Here is a 21812-nt window from a genome sequence, read left to right as displayed (position 1 = left end):
GTACGGGGCCCATACTCCTGTTGTACGCTCTGAACCAAGTCAAAAGCACGCTAGTAGGGGCTTTGCGGTGACAGCAAGCATATACGTGTCCGACAAACACTTGGCACATCCTAACAGCACAATATTCGCACATCACCTGCAAGACAGGCGTGCAGCCTGTATGTGACAAGTACTATGCCCATACTGTTTCACAAACTTTTCCCCGATTCCTGCGGAAAAAAAATCCCAGAAAATCAAATTGTATCATTTTTAAATGATTAATTTGCATTTGATTGCATGAAATAAGTTTTTGATCCCCTAGAAAAAACAGACCTTAACAATTGGTATGGAAACATTTGTTTGCCATTACAGAGGTCAGACGTTTCCTGTAGTTCTTGACCAAGTTTTCACACACTGCAGCTGGAATTTTGGTTCACTCCTGCATACAGATCTTCTCCAGATATTTCAGGTTTGGAGTTTCAGCTCCCTCCCAATATTTTCTACTGAGTTCAGGACTGGAGACTGGCCAGGCCACTCCAGGACCTTGAAATGCTTCTTATGGAGCCACTCCTTAGTTGCCCTGGCTATGTGTTTGGGGTTCATTGTCATGCTGGAAGACCAGCCACGACCCATCTCAATGCTCTTACTGAGGCAAAGAGTTGTTTGCCAAAGTTTTACGATACATGAAACCATCCATTCTCCTTCAAGGTTGGGACGGTTTTCTTTGGGTTGTTCTCATCCTCTAAACATGGTAAGTGGAGTTGATTCCAAAAAGCTCTATTTTGGTCTCATCTCACCACATGACCTTCTCCCATGCCTCCTCTGGATCATCCAGATGGTCACATTGGGAACTTCAAACGAGCCTGGACATGTGCTGGCTTGAGCAGGGGGACCTTACTGCCCTGCAGGATTTTAAACCATGACAGCATCATGTGTTACTAATGTAATCTTTGTGACTGTGGTCCCAGCTCTCTTCAGGTCATTGACTAGGTCCTCCTGGTACTTCTGAGCTTTCTCAGAATCATCCTTACCACCCACAAAGTGAGATCGTGCATGTATATCCCAGACCGAGGTAGATTGACAGGCATCTTGTGTTTCTTCCACTTTCTAATAAATAATTATAACAATTGTTCTTCTCACCAAGCTGCTTGCCTATTGTCCTGTAGCCCATCCCAGCCTGTGCAGGTCTACAGTTTTGTCCCTGGTGTCCTTAGAAGCTCTTTTGGTCTTGGCCATGATGGATAGGTTGGAGTGTGATTGATTGAGTGTGTGCACAGGTGTCTTTTATACAGGTAACAAGTTCAAACAGGTGCAATTAATACAGGTAAATCATTGCAGAATAGGAGGGCTTCTTAAGAAATACCTAACAGGTCTGTGAGAGCCAGAATTCTTGCTGGTTGGTAGGGGATCAAATACATATTTCATGCAATAAAAAGCAAATGAACTATTTAAAAATCAAACGATGTGATTTTCTGGATTTTTTTTTTAGATTCTGTCTCTCACAGTTCAAGTGTACCTATGACAAAATTACAAACCTCTCCATTCTTTGTAGGTGGGAAACCTGCAAAATTGGCAGTGGATCAATACTTATTTCCCCCACTGTATCTCAGGATTTGTGTACGAGTGTTGTTATGTTGGAGCATGAGATTGATAGATGAGTTAGGGATGCGTCTGAAATCTTACGAATGATGTGCAGGACCATTGTGGTGAAGAAGGAGCTGAGTCAGAAGGCAAGGCTCTCAATTTCCCAGTCAATTTACGCTCCTATCCTCACTACCATGAGCTTTGGGTAATGATTGAAAGAATAAGATCTCAAATACAAGCACCAAAAATGAAATGCCTCTGTCAGGTATCTGGGCTTACAGTCCTGGACAGGGTGAGATGCTTGATTATCCTAGAGGGACTCAGAGTAGAGCCACAGCTTCTTTGCTTCGAACGGAGCCAGTTGAGGTGATTCATGCACCTGGTGAGGATGCCCCTGGTCATCTCCCTAGGGAGGTCTTCCAGGTACGTTAAACCAGGAAGAGGCCCCGGGGAAGACCCAGGACGTCCTGGAGGGATTATATTTCTCAGATGGCTTGGGAACACCTTGGGATCCCCCGGAAGAGTTACAGGAGTTGGCCGGGTATAGGAAAGTGTGGAAGGAACGCCCAACCAAGTCACAAGTCACCCGAAGCTGAAGCAGCGCCTGTGGGGACATGCAAACTCCACACTGAAAGGAACAGGTTGGAAGTAAACCTGAAACCTTCTCGCTGTGAGGCTTCGGTGCTAACCACTAAGTGTTGTCCTCACACGGTAAAGGGAAGTGACATCCTTTGGACCTACCACTGGCCACCTGAAGATCTTTCATCCTGCTGCCAGTACTTGTGATATTTAATCTTCTGCTTCACCTACATAGCAGATGATTTATGTCTGATCAGGCAAGCTTGTCGTCTTCCTACCTTTAGATCACCGTGACATTTGCCATCACCTTCGGAGTCATCCTGTACAGAATCAGCATTAAGGCAGCGCTGCACATGAGCGACTACCCCGTGGCTCGGGAAAACGTCAGAGCCACCGTCAAAACCACCGCCGCCATCATCAACCTCATTGTCATCATCATCTTAGATGAAATCTACGCCTCCATTGCGCGTTGGCTCACCATGCTAGGTAAGACGCTTTACGCACACTAAATGATGTACGAACTCAATCTAAGGTTTTTTTGATGAAACACTTTGACTCTGTGTTTGCAATGTCTGAACAACAGGTGCTCAGTTAAATTTATTCTCTTGATTGTCTCACACACCCCCACATGGAAGAAGACTGTAGTACATCCCGTGTGGTTGACTTTTGGGGAATTACATTCCTTGATACTAGGTTTTTCTAATAATTCAAGAATTTGATCTCCCACAGAACCACCATCCACATGCTGAACACTGCCACCTGTTGCAAATATTTGAGAATGTATGGGGAATAATCCCATCTTCTCATTCTGGAAATTAGGACCAGAGATGGTTGAACTTAGGTTGAAATAAGCTTGTTAAGTTTCTCACATATCCAAAGACGAGGTCCAGTGGCCACCAGTCATAGAACTGAATGAAAATCTTACTTCAACTACACTGCTCCTAATGTTCATCATGCATGTGATGATTAGATTGCATGGTCTGTATGTGCACTAGCACATACAGACCATTTGCTTTTCATCAATATAATGTTCAAAAAGACATGTATCAGAAAAACACATGAAATTCCACCTGTAATTTGACAGGAAGCAACAATGGGGTAAAATTATAAAATACGTATAAAACTGGAAGCCAATCATTAGACTGAAAGTATCACGAAACACCCCACCTTTCAAATGAATCCTCTGGGGTCCAAGGGCATTTTCTCGATTTTACCATTCTTTCAATAATTACCCATGTGTTGTAGAAAATGTTCAGACCAATCTCAACTTTCATAATGTGAGACATATATTAGCGCAAACATAATTCAGTTTTTAGGAATTCTTCACATCTTTTGTGAATATACATTTTATTCATGTGGAAGAACTGTTTGGTGTTAGAAATGGGTTTACCAAAGTATTCACATCACAAAAGTAGTGCAATAAATGAAAAACATTTTAAAACAATGTATTTTAAAGTCAAATAAATTAATAAATAATATGTGCTGTGCAGTGCAGCAGTGGCCCCTGCTGGGAGCTACATGGCAGACATCTGTAACACCCCAATTTGGTATATTTGTAAAATACTATTTGTTCCATTTCTGCTGTCTGCTTCTCTTGTCATATAATTACTTATTAGGTGAATAAAATCCATTTGCAGTCATTTTTTAAGTCAACAATGAACATTTTTACATCAGTTTTCATCACAGATTCCTGAAGAAAGTAATCCTTCTCCATGTATTTCCATGATGATTTTCTTTGTCTCTCAGACTAAATAAAGTTTTCAAAAATATTTTCAGGTTGACAGGACTGTACATTTCAACTTTATCAGCCTTTACTTGTATGTTTGATTGAGGAGCTGCCGCTAACAGACACTGCAGCTGAGTAAAGGGCTGGCAGCAAGCAAAGGGCACAGACCACGTGGCTTTCTTCGGCATCTACAACTGGCTATGAATCAAAGATCGTCTCATTTTACAGATGTGAATTTGAAGTTTCAGGAAGTGGTTAAATGAGCTCTCTGTGACATTCTGTCAAAGATCTATTAATAAAGACATGATGAAAACTACACTTAGATGAGCTGGTGCCTTCATGGACCACAGAGGGTTAAAACAATTCTAACTCCACCCCTCTTTGGAGAAGAAAAGAAAGAGAAGTAAATTCTATAGTATAGCCCCTGAGGGCAGTTGGTGCCCAAGTTTATTTCCAGACTCTGTAGTGTGAAGCAGATGAGAATCTACGACTCACTCTGGTTGGGATGCCACCCATGTACAGCTTGGTAGACTGGTACAATGCAGCTTCTTATCCAAGGGCACAGAAAGGTGATGTGACTGGGAAGGAAATTTATACCTCTACAGATTGGTTGCCCATTGAAGTGCCTGATCTGAGTAACCTGAAATGTAACAGCTGTCATCCCAAGACAGAACTCTACTATATCACTAATTTTAGAAGACTTAGTTTAAAATGCCATTATTTACCACACCACGTATTTTTAAAAAGCTGCTTATTCTAGGTGACGGCTCACTTTTATATCAGAATTTCTTTAAAAAAAACTTTATATTGACAATTAGCTTTTCTTATGTAACAGTTTGATTTGGCTGCTCTTCGCTCAGGCTTGCCAGAGGTATAGTTTTAGGCAGGATGCTCTCCCTGACACAGCTCCGGATGCAGATGGAGAATGGTGCCCATGTGGCCTTAAACCAAGACTGCTTGCACTACTTTGCTGCCCTATCTGTTAACATATCTTGCAAAAACCATTAAAAGAAAGACAATTATGGGTGTTACTACAGTATGTTGAGGATGAGCAGGATCACAGTTGTATCAGTCTGTCTGGTTTTGTATGAACTGAGAGAGTAAAGTCACATTTTTTTATATTTCAATGGTTCTGTTTCAGAGGTCCCAAAAACAGACAAAAGCTTTGAAGACCGGCTGATCTTCAAAACCTTCATCTTGAAGTTTGTAAATGCCTTCACACCGATTGTCTACTTGGCCTTTTTCAGGGGAAGGTAAAAGCATCATTTGTTTTTAACCAAACAGTGGCTTATTCTAAGAAAGTGGTGACATGGTGGTTGTGTTTGATCTGTAGGCTCGTCGGCCGTCCAGGAAACTACCTGTATGTTGTTGGAAGCTACAGAATGGAAGAGGTAAAGTACCGTAAAGAAATAATAGAATGAAACACTCAAAGAAGCACACACAGAGACCATCGTATTCTTGTGTTCTGTTGTTTCTTAAAAGTGTTTGGCATCATCTGCTCAGTAAATCCTTCTTGTCACTTTACTATCCAATCTTCAGATAATGACTTCTTCTGCAGAAATGTGTTTTCACTGACTGAAATTTGTGTACACAGCGACAAAAAAAATGCCTTTTTGGACTTCAATGGCTCCATAATCATTTGCTTATATTTGTTCAATTTATTAATTAGAAGCCTGTTAATTCATTATTTTAATATAGTAATTGGGAACTGAAAGAGTGCAAACTTCCACAAACCTGAAGAATGCTGGAACATTATGATACTTCTTACAATACAACAGTTTCATTCACATCTCTCAATGTATCATTTACTGCAAGTTTGCAAGACGTTGTCTGTTATCATACGATGTCTGTCAATAAAGTAACGGTCCTTTTTATTTTTTTCAAAAACTATATGGATTTCATTCATATGTTTTTATGTCAGACATGCTTGAACCCTCGTGCGCATGCGTGAGTTTTCCACGCCTGTTGGTGACGTCATTCGCCTGTGAGCATGCCTTGGAAAGGAGTGGTCCCGCCCCCTCGTCGGATTTTCATTGTCTGGAATGGCGGAATGAAAAGGACTTTTTTTCCATCAGTGTATATATATCTATATATATATATATATATATAATCTATTATATAATATAATATATTAATATATATATATATATATATATATATATGTTGCCAACCCAAAGAATAAACAACTAACAATGCAAGTTTTATTTGAATCGGTGGAAATATCATCGACACAACATGAAAAAACAATCCTGAGTCATAGTCACAAATGTATGCAACACTCAAAAATCTGGCTCATTGGATTGGATTTCCATCTAATAAATATATGTAGTCCCAACTATTTTAAATTAATTATTTCATTCATTATTAATTATTAAATGAAGTATCTTGCATGCATGTGCTTTTTTTTTAATTGGGGCTACATATATTTACTAAATGGAAATCCTGCACACAACTGAATTGAGTTCCTTCAATGAGTTATTTTTTTGAGTGAAATAGCAAATCTTATTATTCAAAACTGTCAGCTAATCCTGATCCAGATCCAGATCTGCAAGAGATTTTTGATCAGGATAAAGCATATGTTCAAGTGATGTGGTCAGTCAACAGAAGGGCAGGAGATTGAATGTGAAAGTCTTGAGGCATCTGGTGCTCCAGACTGGAACTGTTCAAAGATGATTCCCCAATCTTACAATCTCAAAGGAAATTATAATAATCTCTTGTATTGACATCCGAATCATCACCAGCAATTTGCTTGCAAGTTTCTTCTCATAATCAGTGTTTGAACAATTTTATTAGCTTTTTAGAAGAATAAATTTAATGCAGTTTAGTAGTTTAGTCAAAAAACAATGAACGTCTTGTTTTTAAGACCATCTAAGTTAATCTTTTGGTCACTGTCCAGAGTGGGATTCTCTCTGATGAAAGCCAAACTTAGTTGTTCTGATGAACAATGGGCAACCAGTTCCAGTCCACCCAGCTCTAATGGGTACCAGCTTCAGTTGAGAAAGTCACCTGTGATGGACTGGTTTCCTGTAGGGCCTGTATGGGATTTACTTGATCAGAAGAGACATGGTCATTCTGACTTTTACAGGGGTTCCTAAACCAATTTGTGAAGTGGATCATCCCCTTTATTCATCCATTCATGTATTTTTTATATCCACTTATTCCAATTAAAGGTCACAAGGGAGCTGGGGCCATTGGGTGAGAGGTGGGGTACACCTGGGACAGAATGCCAGTCTATTGTGGGGTCCAAAGAAGTGTAGTTTTTGTTTAAAATTGAATGACTATTTTGGAGCATGTTCTGAAGGTACAGGTCTATATGATGCTTATAAATGGCCAAAACAAGTATGGTGCATAAACCCCAATTGACCAAATTAACCCATTCTTCTTTAATTGCTGTGCCAAATTTTCTCATTTCAACCACCAGCTTTGGAATGTTTCTACTTAATCTCATTTTCTCCTCACACCAACCCCCCACCCACCCCTTTTTTTTTTTTTTTTTTTTTTTTTTTTTGCTGATTGTTTTTATTGACTTATAAGGACTCACTGTCATTTTCGTGATGTTGCAATGAAGTTAAATCTGAGGAATGGCTGATGGGTTTAATGCTTGTTATGGGTTAATCCTACAAAATGTTTTGACATGGTTGAGTGCCAACCTCAGATCAAAGTATTTGTGCACTATATTGAAATGGAGCAGTGGTTTACTGGTTGTCAGAACCAGTGATGATATTGACCTTCAGACGATGACAGCTGACGCCTCTCCCCTTGTGTTTCTGTGTGCTGGTATATTTTACAGGAGGATCATAAGGTTTGGATAAGTTTGCTTTATTGCTTGCAGTCTCTTCTACTTAACTTACCTTCTTTCTTTTTGACTTATCATTTTAGAGCCGTTTTGCAGCCACTGTTACCTAACACTCTCCCTCCCTTCCTCAAGGTGTCTAACCTTCTGCCTCAGGCAAGGGCGTAGGTTTGGTCTCAGCTTTGGTAGGGACAATACCACCCCCCCGCCCCCCTGCCCACCACCACCACCCCCTAACCCACTCATACCATTAGACGCACAAGTACAGCATAATACATAACATATGACGACATAATGCTGAATAATTTAACACTTTATTTACATTATTAAGTGTGTAGGCAGACAAACAAATAGCTTAAATAACAAAATTGCACCCAAAATCACGACTCTATTCTATAGGCCTACCTGAGAGAACAAGACAACAAAAAAATACTTGTGGAGCTAACAAAAAAAAAAAGTTTTTGCAACCAAGATGTATAATCTGTTCTCTTCATCAATAATGCAGTTGTAGGTATCTGGCAACAGCAGTTTATTTTAAGTGTGGCGCACAGCATTGTTCGCAAGCCCCCGCCCTTCTTGTTTTTCTGCACCGGAGCAGTGTTGCCAGATATGAAATACGAAACTGTCGTACCAAAACCTAAAAATTATCGTATTTTGGGAGAAATTATCGTACACAAACAAAACGCATACAATGTAGCTATTTTAGCGTTTTTTTTTTAATTTACAAAGAATTTTATGTCACATTTTTAAACAGTAATTATAGTAATGGGGAAACTATGGCACAAAAAGAACGCAAATGCACAAGCAAATGCACTACCAGACTAGAAAGATTTTTTTTTTCTGTGAAGGGACACAAACGTGTTAATTACCAGACTAGAAAGAGTCGAATTCAACCTCGAGGTCGCTGTTGTCATCCAATGCCATGGCCACTTGTGCAGATTTTGTTGAACAGAGAAAAAAATGTTGACACCTCCATAAGGAACTTTTTTTTATTCTTCTTGTATATCTCTTTGCTCTTGTGTTTTGTTCGTTTGTTATTGCATTTGTTGAAATAAAGTTTCGAAAAAAAAAAAAAGATGTTGGTTGGGGAATCTTCCTGTCACGGTAAAGATTGGATGGGAACTCATTACTTTGTATGGAGAGGGGGCGGGCTTTCAAATGACTTTGTCCCGGTCGCCCAAAGTCAGCATTTGATGCCGCCTGAGTGCAACACCTGCAAAATGATTCTTGGGTGTCAGAGAGAGATGCGTGTTTGGGCAACCAACTGAAATTATCGTACATATTGGATTTTTTCCCATTATTGATCGTACATTTATTGATCGTACATTTATTGATCGTACATCGTACAGAGGGCAAAACTATCGTACAAATACGATAATTATCATACATCTGGCAACACTGCACCGGAGCCACCCATCCTCTGCGCTCCGGGACCTCCCACTTTACAAATGAAGCACTGCCTGCCACGAGATGCACTTTGTTTTCGTCCATGTGAGAAGAACGTGAGCTAATGAAATTGCAACATGGGTAACCCTGTCACTCTGGCACGTCGAAAACACAAAACGTGATGACTAAAATTATAGTATCGAGTTCGCAAAAAAATAGTGAATGATTTTGTTATATAAAAAAAATTCTAAATATTGGTAGGGACTATTTTGCCATCCCAAAATATTGGTTGTGACTTGTCCCTATGGTCCATATGCAAACCTACGCCCCTGGCCTCAGGTCCTTTCTGTTCCTCTTTGCACCTCCTCTGTTTCTTTTTGTGCCACTGCTCAGAGATTCATCATAATGATGTTCATTTCTGTGGCCTCAGGACAAGTTTTTGACTCAGAAATTGCTCAGGTTCTTCTCTTATCCTCTTCTTTGTTCAGTCGAATTGGGAAATCTGTCCTTCTTGTCTTTTTGTTAGAATTTTCATTTGCCAATACCAGTGGACAAAAAACCCCCAACAATCTGAAAACAACAAAAGACAGGGGACCAAGACAGTCTACCATATTTATCTACCATGACAATCTACCATGTCACACTGGAGTATTGGTGGCACCTGTCCAAAAATACATCACAAAGAAGATAAAGCATATACTGTATTTAATCCTTTATTTAACCAGGTTAATCCCTTTGAGACTGAGATCTTTTGCAAGGGAGACCTGGACAATTATCAAGTTTCCAATTCACCTAATCTGCATATCTTTTAAACGTAGGAGGAAGCCGGAGCACCCGGAGGAAACCCACGTAAACATGGGGAGAACATGCAAACTCCACACAGAAAGACCACAGGTGGGAATAGAACCCATGACCTTCTTGCTGTGAGGCAACAGTGCTAATCACTAAGCCACCGTGCACTGGTCGCACTGGTCTACAATTGGCATTTATTTTTAAAATGTGGTCCTAACTGCTTCATGCAACAAGCAGGAAAATTTATTTAATCAGTGCATTAATTATATGTTATCATGCAAACATTACATTAGTGAGCAGGAGCTAATGGGCGTCTTGTCACCACTGAACAGATGAAAATGTCTGTTCAGAGCTAAATGTGTGCAGGTTTACCTCATTAAACGCAATTAAATGTTTTCATAATCCTATACCAGCGGTTCTCAACCCACTCCTCAAGTATCACTTAACCTACATGATACCCATCCATCCGACCTCTGCCACAATCAGTGTCATGATCGTGGGTGGTGATGGATTATGATTCTGTTGGTAAAAGGGAAAAAAAGAGCAGAAGAAGAAGAAGAAAAGCCTCATATTTTGCAAGAAAGCTCTATCCTTCCCAAGAAATCCTTTCCAGTTCCCTGAAACCACAGTGCTGTGCACTTTGGCACAATCCAGTTAAAGGGAATGACACATGCACTCTGATTGGTTGTTATCATGTTCATCTTAAAAGATGCTCATGAATATGTCAGATGGTAAGTCCAACCCACCAACCTCTTGAATAGCAAAGTACGTGCTGACATGCCCAAAATAGTCTTACATGTTCTTCATTCATGCTTTTTGTGTTCGTCATCAAAACAGGATCCTTAATGCCAACGTGTTTGATCCCAAATTGACCGTTTTCCAAATGTCACCCTCTGCCCCTACTTGCAAACTCTCTGTCTGCCACAAGTTTTCTGTAGAATCTGTTTCAAACTACATTCAACATTAAATGTAGATTTGTGTTTCAACTTTGAAATCCCACATTTCTGAGGCTGCACATGTAGAAACTATTTGCTGGCCACATTTCACCTCATCAACAATAAGTCCATAAACTGTCAGACTTAAGGCACAATGTGAAGGGTCTTCAGTACTCAATCAGATCAAGTTCCCACAAATGTTTTAGCCAATTCTGGCCGATGCCCTCTGGTCCTACCTTCAAGACCACATGAACCACACATGGACATGTTGGCTCCTGAAACAAACGTATGAAAACTCATAAATTTTCAACATTCTTTAATATTGTTTGTCCAACTTTCACAAAATCTTGGACGGGACCAAAAAAGATCAAAGATGGCAGCAGGTTCTAATTTGCTCTTGTCGACCTCGTAAGGCTGAGTAATTTTCTTCTTTCTCTGAAGTTTTTCTTCATCAGATTACATAAAATATTATGAAGTTTTTTTTGTTGTTGTTGTTTTATTATTAATTTAGTAATTATACCATCTGGTATCAGTCAAAGAACTCACTGAGATTTGTAATTGTCTGGCAGTTAAAATAGAGGTAGTCTTTTATAAATGTTTTCATCAATATGAAGTATTTGTTAAATTACATTTAGTAATTATACCAGCTTATAATAATTATACCCACTGAGGCTTGTAATTGTCTCGATGTTAAACTAGAGGTGCTGTTTTATAAACGTTCCCGTCGATAAATCAAGAAGTATTGCACATCTCTGGCAAAGACTTCTCATGACACTTTCTCTCTTATTTAATGCTTCATCTGAATATTTCCCACTGACTATTTATTCTCCAAGAGTATCTACTTTCCATTATTGATTAATTGAAGGGGTGAATTGCAATTTTTATATTAAAGAAATCTAATCTAAAATAATCTGCAATGCTGATGCAGAACAGAGACTGATGCTTTTCATATGTATATTGAGTTTGGATCTGTTTCACTTCACTGTTCAGGGATGGCAAGAAAATATCTATAATGTGGGAGGAGTTACTTTCCCATCTAAATATACCTTCCTCTAGAGTTGAACTGGCAACAAAAAACAGCTTGAAATTTGCTGTTGTGCGAACAGAACAAGTTGACTTAATACACTCATCTGCTCAGGCTTCCTTTGTAGTGATCTGATATTATTAAAACTGCACACTGCTAAAACAAATTCCTGCAGACACACAGAAAGGCCATGCACTGACCATCCCCCAGACCCAAGAGAAGAGCATTTGGGCCATTTATCTGGACCAGCGTTTGCCTCCCAGTTTGTTTCTGCACTGTGATTGTATTTGCTGCTTGTCCGAGGCCTTTCATTTTCATCTGGGCCATTTTTATTCTGTCTGTCCATCTGTGCACATCGTGCTGACACATGGACCTCCAGGCCAGAAGTGACGCTCTAACGCTCGGCTTTCTTTTCTTGCAGTGTGGTTGCCTCAGTGCATGCAGCAGTTTTTCAATCACTTTGCTTACTGCAGGAAATGAAAACACAGCAGATATATGAACATTCTTCGCCATGAAAGGATTATTTGAGCACAGTGCAAATGAATCAAGCCACATTATAGTATGTTGATTATTTAACAATAACTAAGAATATTCAGATGTGATTACAGGAAAGATCTGGATAAATGGGTTTATTAGCCATATTGCATCAGTTTATATGTGTGTAGCACAGAGATGGGAGAAAGCTGGAAAGTGCTCCCTTAGATCTGAGCAAAGTTGAAAAGGGTTATTACTAAATTGTGCAATGTTGTTTTAATGTGTGAAGACACAAGATATACAATGGAATGCATTAAAAGGTGCTTTATAAAGGTCGCCAGCCTCTGATGTTTAGATGCACTCCCAAGAGTTTGGTAGTCAGCAAGAATTCCAGTTTTTATTCTGGAATTGATTTTTGCAGCTACCAGCATGGATAACACCAGGAAACAACCAGCTCCTTAAAACACAAACAAAACTTTATCTACGTGAATCAGATTGACAGACTGACTCACCCGCAACATTTATGGCCTGATTTGCTTAAGGTTTGCATGTGCAAAACTGTGTGCAAACACCATTGCACTCACATATTTACCTGTATTCTGAGTTAATAATTTTGTGCAATGAGGACTGTGTCTGTCAAATGCGCAAAATAACGCATATTGTCCATTTAGCATGTTTACATTCAAACATGTGCAATTCGGGGTTTGCCCACCTGAGTGCACAAACGTCTGGTGGGGAACACAGAAACAGTTGAGGTTTGCACACATAATATCATTTTTGAAAGTCAAAAGTGATACACAATGATCCTCAAGCACAGATGCATCACATAATAATAAAAAATACATAATTCAGTGTAAACATGAGGCATATTTAAGGAATTAAGTTAAAAGAATTGTTCTTTTATGCTCTTAAAATCTAAGCGAAATGATTCCATGAAACCAAATCATTAAAAAAACATTTTTAATGATCACATCAGAAAGTAGCGCATGACATATGGCAGTAAAATTAAACCATTTTTTTCTGTGACATGAAGAAATATTTCAGGTTATTTATTGCTTATACGTGTACATAATTTGCACATTTTCTCTCCAGCTATCCAGCTACAATTAATTTACAAATCATTTTACTGGCTGTCATACATTATAACACGTAAATTAATGTAAAAATGTTAATTGTATTGATGCCCGTGTTGATTTATGATATTTAATTTTAACACTCATATGCTGTCACAGAGGTTTACTGTTCTATCTTCACTTGATGTACAGTGTATCTGGAAAGTATTCACAGTGATTCACTTTTTCCACATTTTGTGACACTACAACCTTATTCCAAAAGGGAGTAAATTATTTTTTCCCTCAAAATTGTACTCACAACCCCATAATGACAACATGAAAAAACTTTATTTGAAATTTTTGCAAATTTATTACGAATAAAAAAAACTAAGAAATCCCATTTACATGCGTGTTCACACCATTTCGTCAAACTTTGTTGATGCATCTTTAGCAACAATATAGCCTCAAGTCTTCTTGAATATGATGCTACAAGCTTGTTGTACCTATCTTTGGGCAGTTTTGGTCCATTCCTCTTTGCAGTACCTCTCAAGCTCCATCAGTTTGGATGAGGAGCGAGGAGAGTGTTTAATCAGATTCAGGTCTGGGCTCTGGCTGAGCCACACAAAGACATTCACAGAGTTGTCCTGAAGCCACTCCTTTGATATCTTGGCTGTGTGCTTAGGGTCATTGTCCTGCTGAAAGATGAACCAACGCCCCAGTCTGAGGTCAAGAGTGCTCTGGAGCAGGTTTTCATCCAGGATGTCTCTGTACATTACTGTATTCATCTTTCCTTCAATCCTGAGTAGTCTCCCACAGCCCTGTCTCACTTTTTTTTGTGCTCCCATCACAAATTGAGTAAAAGTGATTTTTTTAACTCACTATTACTAACTCCTACCCCAACCCTAACCTTAACCATAACCTAACCTTACTCCTTCCCCCAACCCTAACCATAACCACCCCATGCCCCCCCCCTTCACTTTTGATTTCGTGCAGCCATCATGGAATGAATTACAATGAATTGTGCTGCCGTGACAAATTTGAGACGCTTTTTGTGACAATATCACAAACCAATAGATTAATGTATATTTCGTGCTGCTGAATCACGACCTTGCCGTGAGACCAGGTTGTCTCCCAGTTCTTGCCACTGAAAAAACATCCCCACAGCATGATGTTGCCACCACCATGCTTCACTGCAGGGATGGTGCCTCGTTTCCTCAAATATGACACCTGACATTCACGGCAAAGAGTTCAGTCTTTTTCTCATCAGACCAGAGAATTTTGTTTCTTGTGGTCTGAGAGTCCTTCAGGTGCCTTTTGGTGGGCTGCCATGTGCCGTTTACTAAGGAGTGGCTTCTGTCTGGCCACTCTACCATACAGGCCTGATTAGTAGATTGCTGCAGAGATGGTTGTCCTTCTGAAACAATTCTCCTCTCTCCACAGAGGAATGCTGGAGCTCTGACAGAGTGACCATCAGGTTCTTGGACACCACCCTGACTAAGGCCCTTCTCCCCTGATCACTCAGTTTAGACGGGTGGCCAGCTCTAAGAAGAGTCCTGGTGGATCTGAACTTCTTCCATTTGATGATGGAGGCCACTGTGCTCATTGGGACATTCAAAACAGCAGAAATGTTTGTTCCCTTCCCCAGATTTGTGCCTTGAAACAATCCTGTCTTGGAGGTCCACAGACAATTCCTTTCACTTTATGCTTAGTTTGTGCTCTGACATGCACTGTCAACTGTGGGACCTTATATGTAGGACAGGTGTGTGCCTTTCCAAATCATATTCAGTCAACTGAATTTACCCCAGGTGGACTCAATTTAAGCTGTAGAAAACATCTCAAGGATGATAGTGGAAACAGGATGCACCTCTGCTCAATTTTGAGCTTCATGGCAAGGCTGTGATACTTATGTACATTATTTACAAAAATCTGAAAGAAAACCCTCTCTCACCCTGTCATTATTGGGTACTGTATGTAGAATTTTGAGGAATAAATGAATTTCATCCATTTTGGTGTGAATACTTTCCGGATGCAGTGTATCATCGTTTAAAATTTTTAAAATATTTAATTGTAAAATATTAACTGGTAAATTATGCATGACCATTGTTATTGCCAAAACTAATTTCATTTATTGCATAATTGCCACTGCGATATCATACACATAGTTTTCTTGTTACATTACAAACATGTCAGTATCATGATTATACCCTTACACTCTGCAAATAATAATCCAGCTGTAGAAATAAATCTTGAAACTAACAAGGCTGGTGGAAGCATTGACCATAAATGTGCTGGTGTGAAAACGGTTTTATGGAGCTGGAGTTGGAAGTGTTCTCAGGACATTGATCTTCTGATTAAGCCAAGCAGAGGTCTTTCTCAAAATGCTGAGCTGTTCCTTTGAGGTATATCAGTCACTTAGACCTTTGGTAAAGGTAAAGAAACCAAACTCTTTTTTTTTTTAATAGCAAATCAGAGTTAAAAAGAAAATTAGAAAGCCACAGCTGCTGTGGGTTTACGTTTTGGATCTTAATCCTTTCATGGTGGGTCTTGACATTACCAGAAATGAAAGATTTCCTGGACTTGCTGGATTACTGAATGTGCCGCATTCTGTAGTGTGTGCGGCAGTCTATACCGGTTATTTAACTACTGAAGAGCCACTTTAAAGAAAGCACTCACCGCTGTAAATTACAGATTTGTGGTTTTCATTTACATATGCAGACATGTGAACCACCATTAATGAACATAAACAGCTGTTAATCTAACAGTTAGTAGGTGTTGTTCAGCATAGTCAATGCTAATGGTCAGTGTTTGATGCTAATACCCCTATTCCACAGGGTGCCATTCTACGGCAATTGTCCATGATCGAAAAAAGTGCAAAAACAGGATGAAATGGCTTAGGGCCCCTTCACACAATGTGCAAATACATACTACTCAGGGCGACTCACAGTGGTAGAACTCGTATGAGCGCACCACAAAACATTGCGCCCATGGGCAGTAAATATCACTGGGTTGATATAAATAATACATAAAAGGGGATGCAATATAGAACCTGCAGTTAAATAACTCTGGTTAAAAAAAAATAAAATGCCACTCACAGGATTTGAACCTGCACACTTTGATTACCAGATGGAAACGTTACCACTGCACTACAATCACTGTTTTGTAAGAGGAGCGTGAATGGCTAAATCAACAAGCCAACATAAACGTATTTTCTAAAAAAAGAAAAAAGCACTGTGATAACTGACCAAATAGCGTTTGGTACGGTGTATTTCTGCTGATACATGACTGAAAGTGGTAACTGTTGGCTTGTCCTGGTCCTGCGGCACACTGCTCACAGCCCTCATGGGCCGACACGCGTGTCCTGTCAGACGTGACATTCAGATCGCCTGCTGCATGTCTAAATGGACTGACGGTCTGTTTTTATGTTTTTATGTATTTCCATACAAACACACACATGCACATGTCCGTTAAATCACGGGATGTGTGCTGCGGCTGTGATGTCCAGAACCAGAAATGTCTCAACAGCTGTGGGCAGCCGGCCACGCCCGCTGTCTTGTCAGCGCAAAGACCAAGATGTCACTCTGTGATCAGATGTTTTGTATTTTTGTTTTGTATTTTCACACATTTTGCACACGATTATCTGCTTCATGCGCACTTGATGCGCAAATCGACCAAATTTGCACTATGTGTGAAGGGACCCTTAATCTTGCTTGCCTCCTAACAGGCAAGGAAGACATGGCAGACATGGCAACTAGATAGCTAAAAAAAGTGCAGACCTGGCAACCTGCCCAAAAATGAAAGTAAAGAGCTGCACCCTCGGCCGGAACCGCAACAAACACTGCTTCATCTTCAAATTTTTTATCCTGATGGAGCGCGATCAAACAAGTTTCAAGCTGCATTCACTACGAATACCCTGTTTAAAGTCTTTCAAACATGATTGAAGCTGTTAAGACTGCAAACACCTGGACCACATGCTAGAAATGATTTCGCAAATCAGGATTCAATTTTTGAACAGTTCAAAAACTGAATCCTGATTCAAATGATGGCCATAACTACTACATATATAAGTTTGTTCAAGACTGACAAAAATGGGTCAAGAAGATATTAAGGCGCTTCAAAATGTGCCCCGATTTGCTATTTGGGATGAGATGGGAAGGAACGGTGCTCTGTAGAATAGCCCCATGCGCAACCATGGTTAGCATGACTGCATTTGCTAACACACGACTGCATATGCTATTGCATGTTTATGTATGCTAATGCTGCATTCAATATACCTTGAAAGTGTGAAGTCGGAACTCAAAATTACATCATATTCAACCTCAGAAACATAAAGTGCGAAAAAAAATGCTCCTGGTTCACTTGTTTATTTTCTACAACAACGAACTTTTTTTAGCGCACATATAATTCACTTAACTAAAGAAATAGAAAAGTGAAAAATGCACAAAGGTATATTGATTAATATTTTACTTGATCAAAAATAATGAAAAGGAAAGGTTTGATTGTTTTTGCAGGAATGTGCTGTATAGAGGCATACCGTATTTTCCGGTGTATAAGTTGCACCTGTCAAAAAATGCCTCTTGAAGAGGGAAAAAAACACATACAAGTCGCACTGGAGTGCAAGTTACATCTTTTTATGTGTTATGAGCTTCTTAATTTGGGATTTTTGTGCATTGTTGAAGTGTATTTTTTATTGATTCTTTGGTAAGTTCTATATAAATAGTCATTATCATTACTATTAGTAATAACAAACTTGTGAATTTTCAGTATATAAGTCACACCAGAGTACAAGTTGCAGGGCCTCCCAAACTAGTAAGAAAAACAGCAACTTCTACACTGGACAATATGGTAGTTACAAAAGTAGTGTGGTTTCTTGAAATAACAGTTTTAATTTCAAACAAACCAACATAATTTTGTGAATATAGGGAAATGCAGAAGGTTTGAGAAACATTTTCCAAATTACTGGGTTACAAATATGAGTTCGGGGGGGGGGAATTTCTTGTTTTTTTCATAGTCTGAGATTGGAAATTTCGACTTCCTGATTGCCATAGAATGCAACGTACGCTCATGCTAACCACAGCTAGCATTTTCTTTAATATGGCCACTCAGTTGTCAAATGTTCGATTGTAGTCATGTGCGGTAGCAAGAGTGAAACGGTCCACATCTGGAAATCCAGCAAATCTCTAAATACTTTCATTTCTACATTTTAAGAATCCATGTGCATTTTGCAAATTTTCACACTCCCAGGCTCTGTGTACCTCTTATTCTCTCTCCAGAACATGTACGTAGTAGCCATTAGAACTGCATTTTAATGTAACATAGAAATGAGAAGATTTCTCTTCCAGGATCACAACCGAGCTGAGTACGAGTTAAGGGTCAGCCGGAAGAAGGCAAAACTGGAACAGACCACCCCGAAGGTAACAGTCAGTGGCTTGGCTTCAGATGTTGCTCTGCTCTCGACCTTTGCCCTACAGTTACAGTATGCACAGACACTCACAGGATTCATTAGCGAACTGAGCAGCAGCAGACTCATGTCACAGATGTCCTACGGACTGTCCTCCGTGTCAAATATGGTATTCCCCATCCGTGTCTGATTGTCAACCCCCTAAACAGTCTGCATTTTAAGTCTTACCATGCATTAGTTTTGTACTTTTCTGAGCTTTAGCACAATAAAATGTACATTTTATTGCTGTAAACCACAGTGTTACAAGATAGGCCACTCATACAGCCATATCTCCACCAGATGGCAGCATACAACAGAAAGATTTCCCCTCGAGCTACATAAATTACAGGTGGAAAGCTTTGGAAGAAAGTTGCATCCAGGAACATTCACAAACAAAATGTTAATCAAAATGAAATGACCCCACAATAAATGAACCCACTTACACTGGGAGCAACTGGGGATTTAGGACCTTGCCCAAGGGCCCTTAGTGATTTTCCAGTGGAAAAGTGCTGTGTAGATATTTGTGTGGGTGCATGTGTGTGTGTAATATTTTCAAGTAAAATGACATGATCTGGGTTATTTCTGGTCAACAAGTTGTGACATAAAATAATCTTAAATCAGGAGAACATCTATGAAAACACTCATAGAACTGTGGGTCTTTGGAGACTTTAACCCTCCAAAGTTCTAGCCAAGACTTTACTCGTGGCTAGCTTAGTGGCTGGAAACGTGTGTTTTTCTTTATCCTGCCAAACGCTTAAAGTAATTTTTAAAAATGCAGAGAGGGAGCAGAAGCTGAAGCTCCAGGATGGCTCCTCCAGCCAGCTGGGCTCCACCTTCACCACCACCTGTGGCCAGGGCTGCGCCATTGGCTGTGGGTGTGCAAGCCACCTTGCCCAGGCAGCCAGACATGTTCGCCCAGACAGCCTCTACAGCTGCTGGAGTAGCTGTAGGCTCTGCTATCGGACACACGATTGGCCATGCAGTGACTGGAGGCTTTAGTGGAGGACAGTCAGAAGCTACTAAGCCTGATGTCACCTACCAGGAGCCGTACCAGCAGCAGCCACAGTCCATGTACCAGCTGGAGGCGCCACAACAACAGGCCTGTGCCTATGAGCTCAGACAGTTCATTGAATGCGCTCACAGAGCGACCTCAAACTGTGCGAGGGCTTCAGCAAGGTTCTCAAACAGTGCACGTTGGCTAATGGCCTTTCACGAGTCAACCACACTGGATATAAAAGATGGCGTTAATTCACAAGAAATCAGCAAACATATTTTAATGTTTGGCAGTTAAATAACATCAGTTTCTGAGGCAAGTGCACAACTTGTAAAGGTTACAAATACTGTGATACTTTGGTGTTGATTTAGGTTCAGTCGTGTTCTCCATTAGCCTCCAGTTCTGGGGCGGTGGTCGTCTATTTTCCTAATGTAATTGGACTTGGTGTGGAACATGTTTTTCAGTATTTTCCCCAAAAACTGCTCTCTGGAGAGACTAACGATTCAACAGAATATAACCAAATTCACTGGCTTGTCAAGTGCCAAAGATGCATGGCACAGAAAGTGGGTGGACACTACATGCAGACTCACAGACACGATGTACGAATAAAAATGACTTTATCTTTGAAGCAGGCCAAGGTACGGTACACAGGTAAACAGGCAGGGATGCAAAAGTACAGACGGGTCAGGCAAAAGGTGATGTCAAAAAACAAACAGGTTTCTGCAACTCGGAGAGACAAAATACATGGGCTGGGGCAAAAGCGAGATCTGGAACAACAAAGTGAGGTCAAAACACAGCAAAGCAAAACAGGACTAAAACAAAGGCTGGAATGCGGATATGAAATCTCAACTTACTGGCAGGGAAGTGAGGGACTGTAAGGGCTTAAATCATGGGAGGCTAATCAGGGTGTGAAATGAGGAACAGGTGAGAGGAAGGTTCTGGAAGGTAAGTGGAAGAGAGTGTGGTGAGAGAAAAACAAAGCAGACAAACCAAGAGGAGTATGTGACAGAAAATAATGATAAAGAAAATAATCAAACGCGCCCAATGACCAACAGTGTAAAAGTGAACAAAACAAAGGGACGAACTAAGAAATAAAGTGACAAACCTAAAAACACAACAACAAGAAAATAAAAGGCTATAACCAAAACTAGAATGGAATGACTATGGCTGAAGTATAAAAGTAATACAATAAACAATAATAAAATAACAAAACAACCTATAGGTGAAACAGAAAATAAATGATGACCAGCAAACAAAACTTAGAGATTACAGGTATCAGATAATGCAATAAATGACCAAACACAAAATAAATTATAACAGAGAATAAAACCCATGACTAACAGAACACAGCCAGATTATACAACACTGAAGATAAATAATAACCAAAACCGGAGAATAACATACCACAAGCCAATAATCACAAACGGGCAAAAACGAGGAACACAGCAGGAAGACAGATGCAGACAGGATGAAACAAAACACAGACCCCAGCAGGAGCAAACCCTGAAAAACTGTAAATATAATAAAGTGTATTTTGCATATCAACTCATATTTCTTAAACGTTATGATAAAAGACAGCTACTAAAATAGTTAGCTATGGTAATTTTGGGCGATTTTATATGTAAAATATTTAGAAGTTAAATATTTTTATTCCAGGAAATGTACATAAATTAGATTAGAGTGGATCTATCCCCAGGGATTGTAATAGTATTTTACATTTGAGCTATTTCAGGAAACAAAAAACTGAGGCCAGAGCCTGGTAAATGGACTATAGAGCTTTGTTTTTAGTTACGTCCACCAAGAACATAATAAAATAAAATCATTGCCCTTTATATATTTATTTATTTGTCTGTCTGTCTGTTTGATAGCAAGATTACACTACTGCATGGATTTTGACGAGATTGTCACCACAGAGAGATATTAGGCTGTGGAAGACTCAATTAAATGTTGGAGGTGATCTGGATCTGGAGCCAGATTCTCGATCATGTTTCACTTTATCTAGGCTTTGAAGGATTACTGTTAGCAGGATTACGTCAAAACTACTGCATGGATTTTGA

The 21812-nt window shown here is 39.7% G+C and overlaps 1 protein-coding gene and 1 long non-coding RNA gene across 2 annotated transcripts in view; both read left to right on the top strand.

Moving 5' to 3' along the window:
* ano1a (anoctamin 1, calcium activated chloride channel a) overlaps positions 1 to 21812 on the top strand; it is a 278021-nt gene that overhangs the window by 224009 nt on the left and 32200 nt on the right. Inside the window, exons 17-19 of the mRNA XM_034183761.1 lie at positions 2427 to 2628; positions 5010 to 5121; positions 5202 to 5259. Coding sequence (XP_034039652.1) covers positions 2427 to 2628; positions 5010 to 5121; positions 5202 to 5259 — 372 coding nt within the window. The remainder of the gene's footprint in view (positions 1 to 2426; positions 2629 to 5009; positions 5122 to 5201; positions 5260 to 21812) is intronic.
* Positions 7754 to 19975, top strand: LOC117522370. The gene is made up of 3 exons (XR_004564209.1): positions 7754 to 7765; positions 16491 to 16494; positions 19703 to 19975. It is a non-coding gene; the product is annotated as an uncharacterized LOC117522370 (long non-coding RNA).

This window comes from Thalassophryne amazonica, chromosome 2 (assembly GCF_902500255.1).
Source record: "Thalassophryne amazonica chromosome 2, fThaAma1.1, whole genome shotgun sequence".
In the NCBI taxonomy this organism is placed as follows: domain Eukaryota; kingdom Metazoa; phylum Chordata; class Actinopteri; order Batrachoidiformes; family Batrachoididae; genus Thalassophryne; species Thalassophryne amazonica.
Note: the sequence above shows the minus strand (reverse complement) of the source record. Positions and strands in the feature narration are given on the sequence as shown.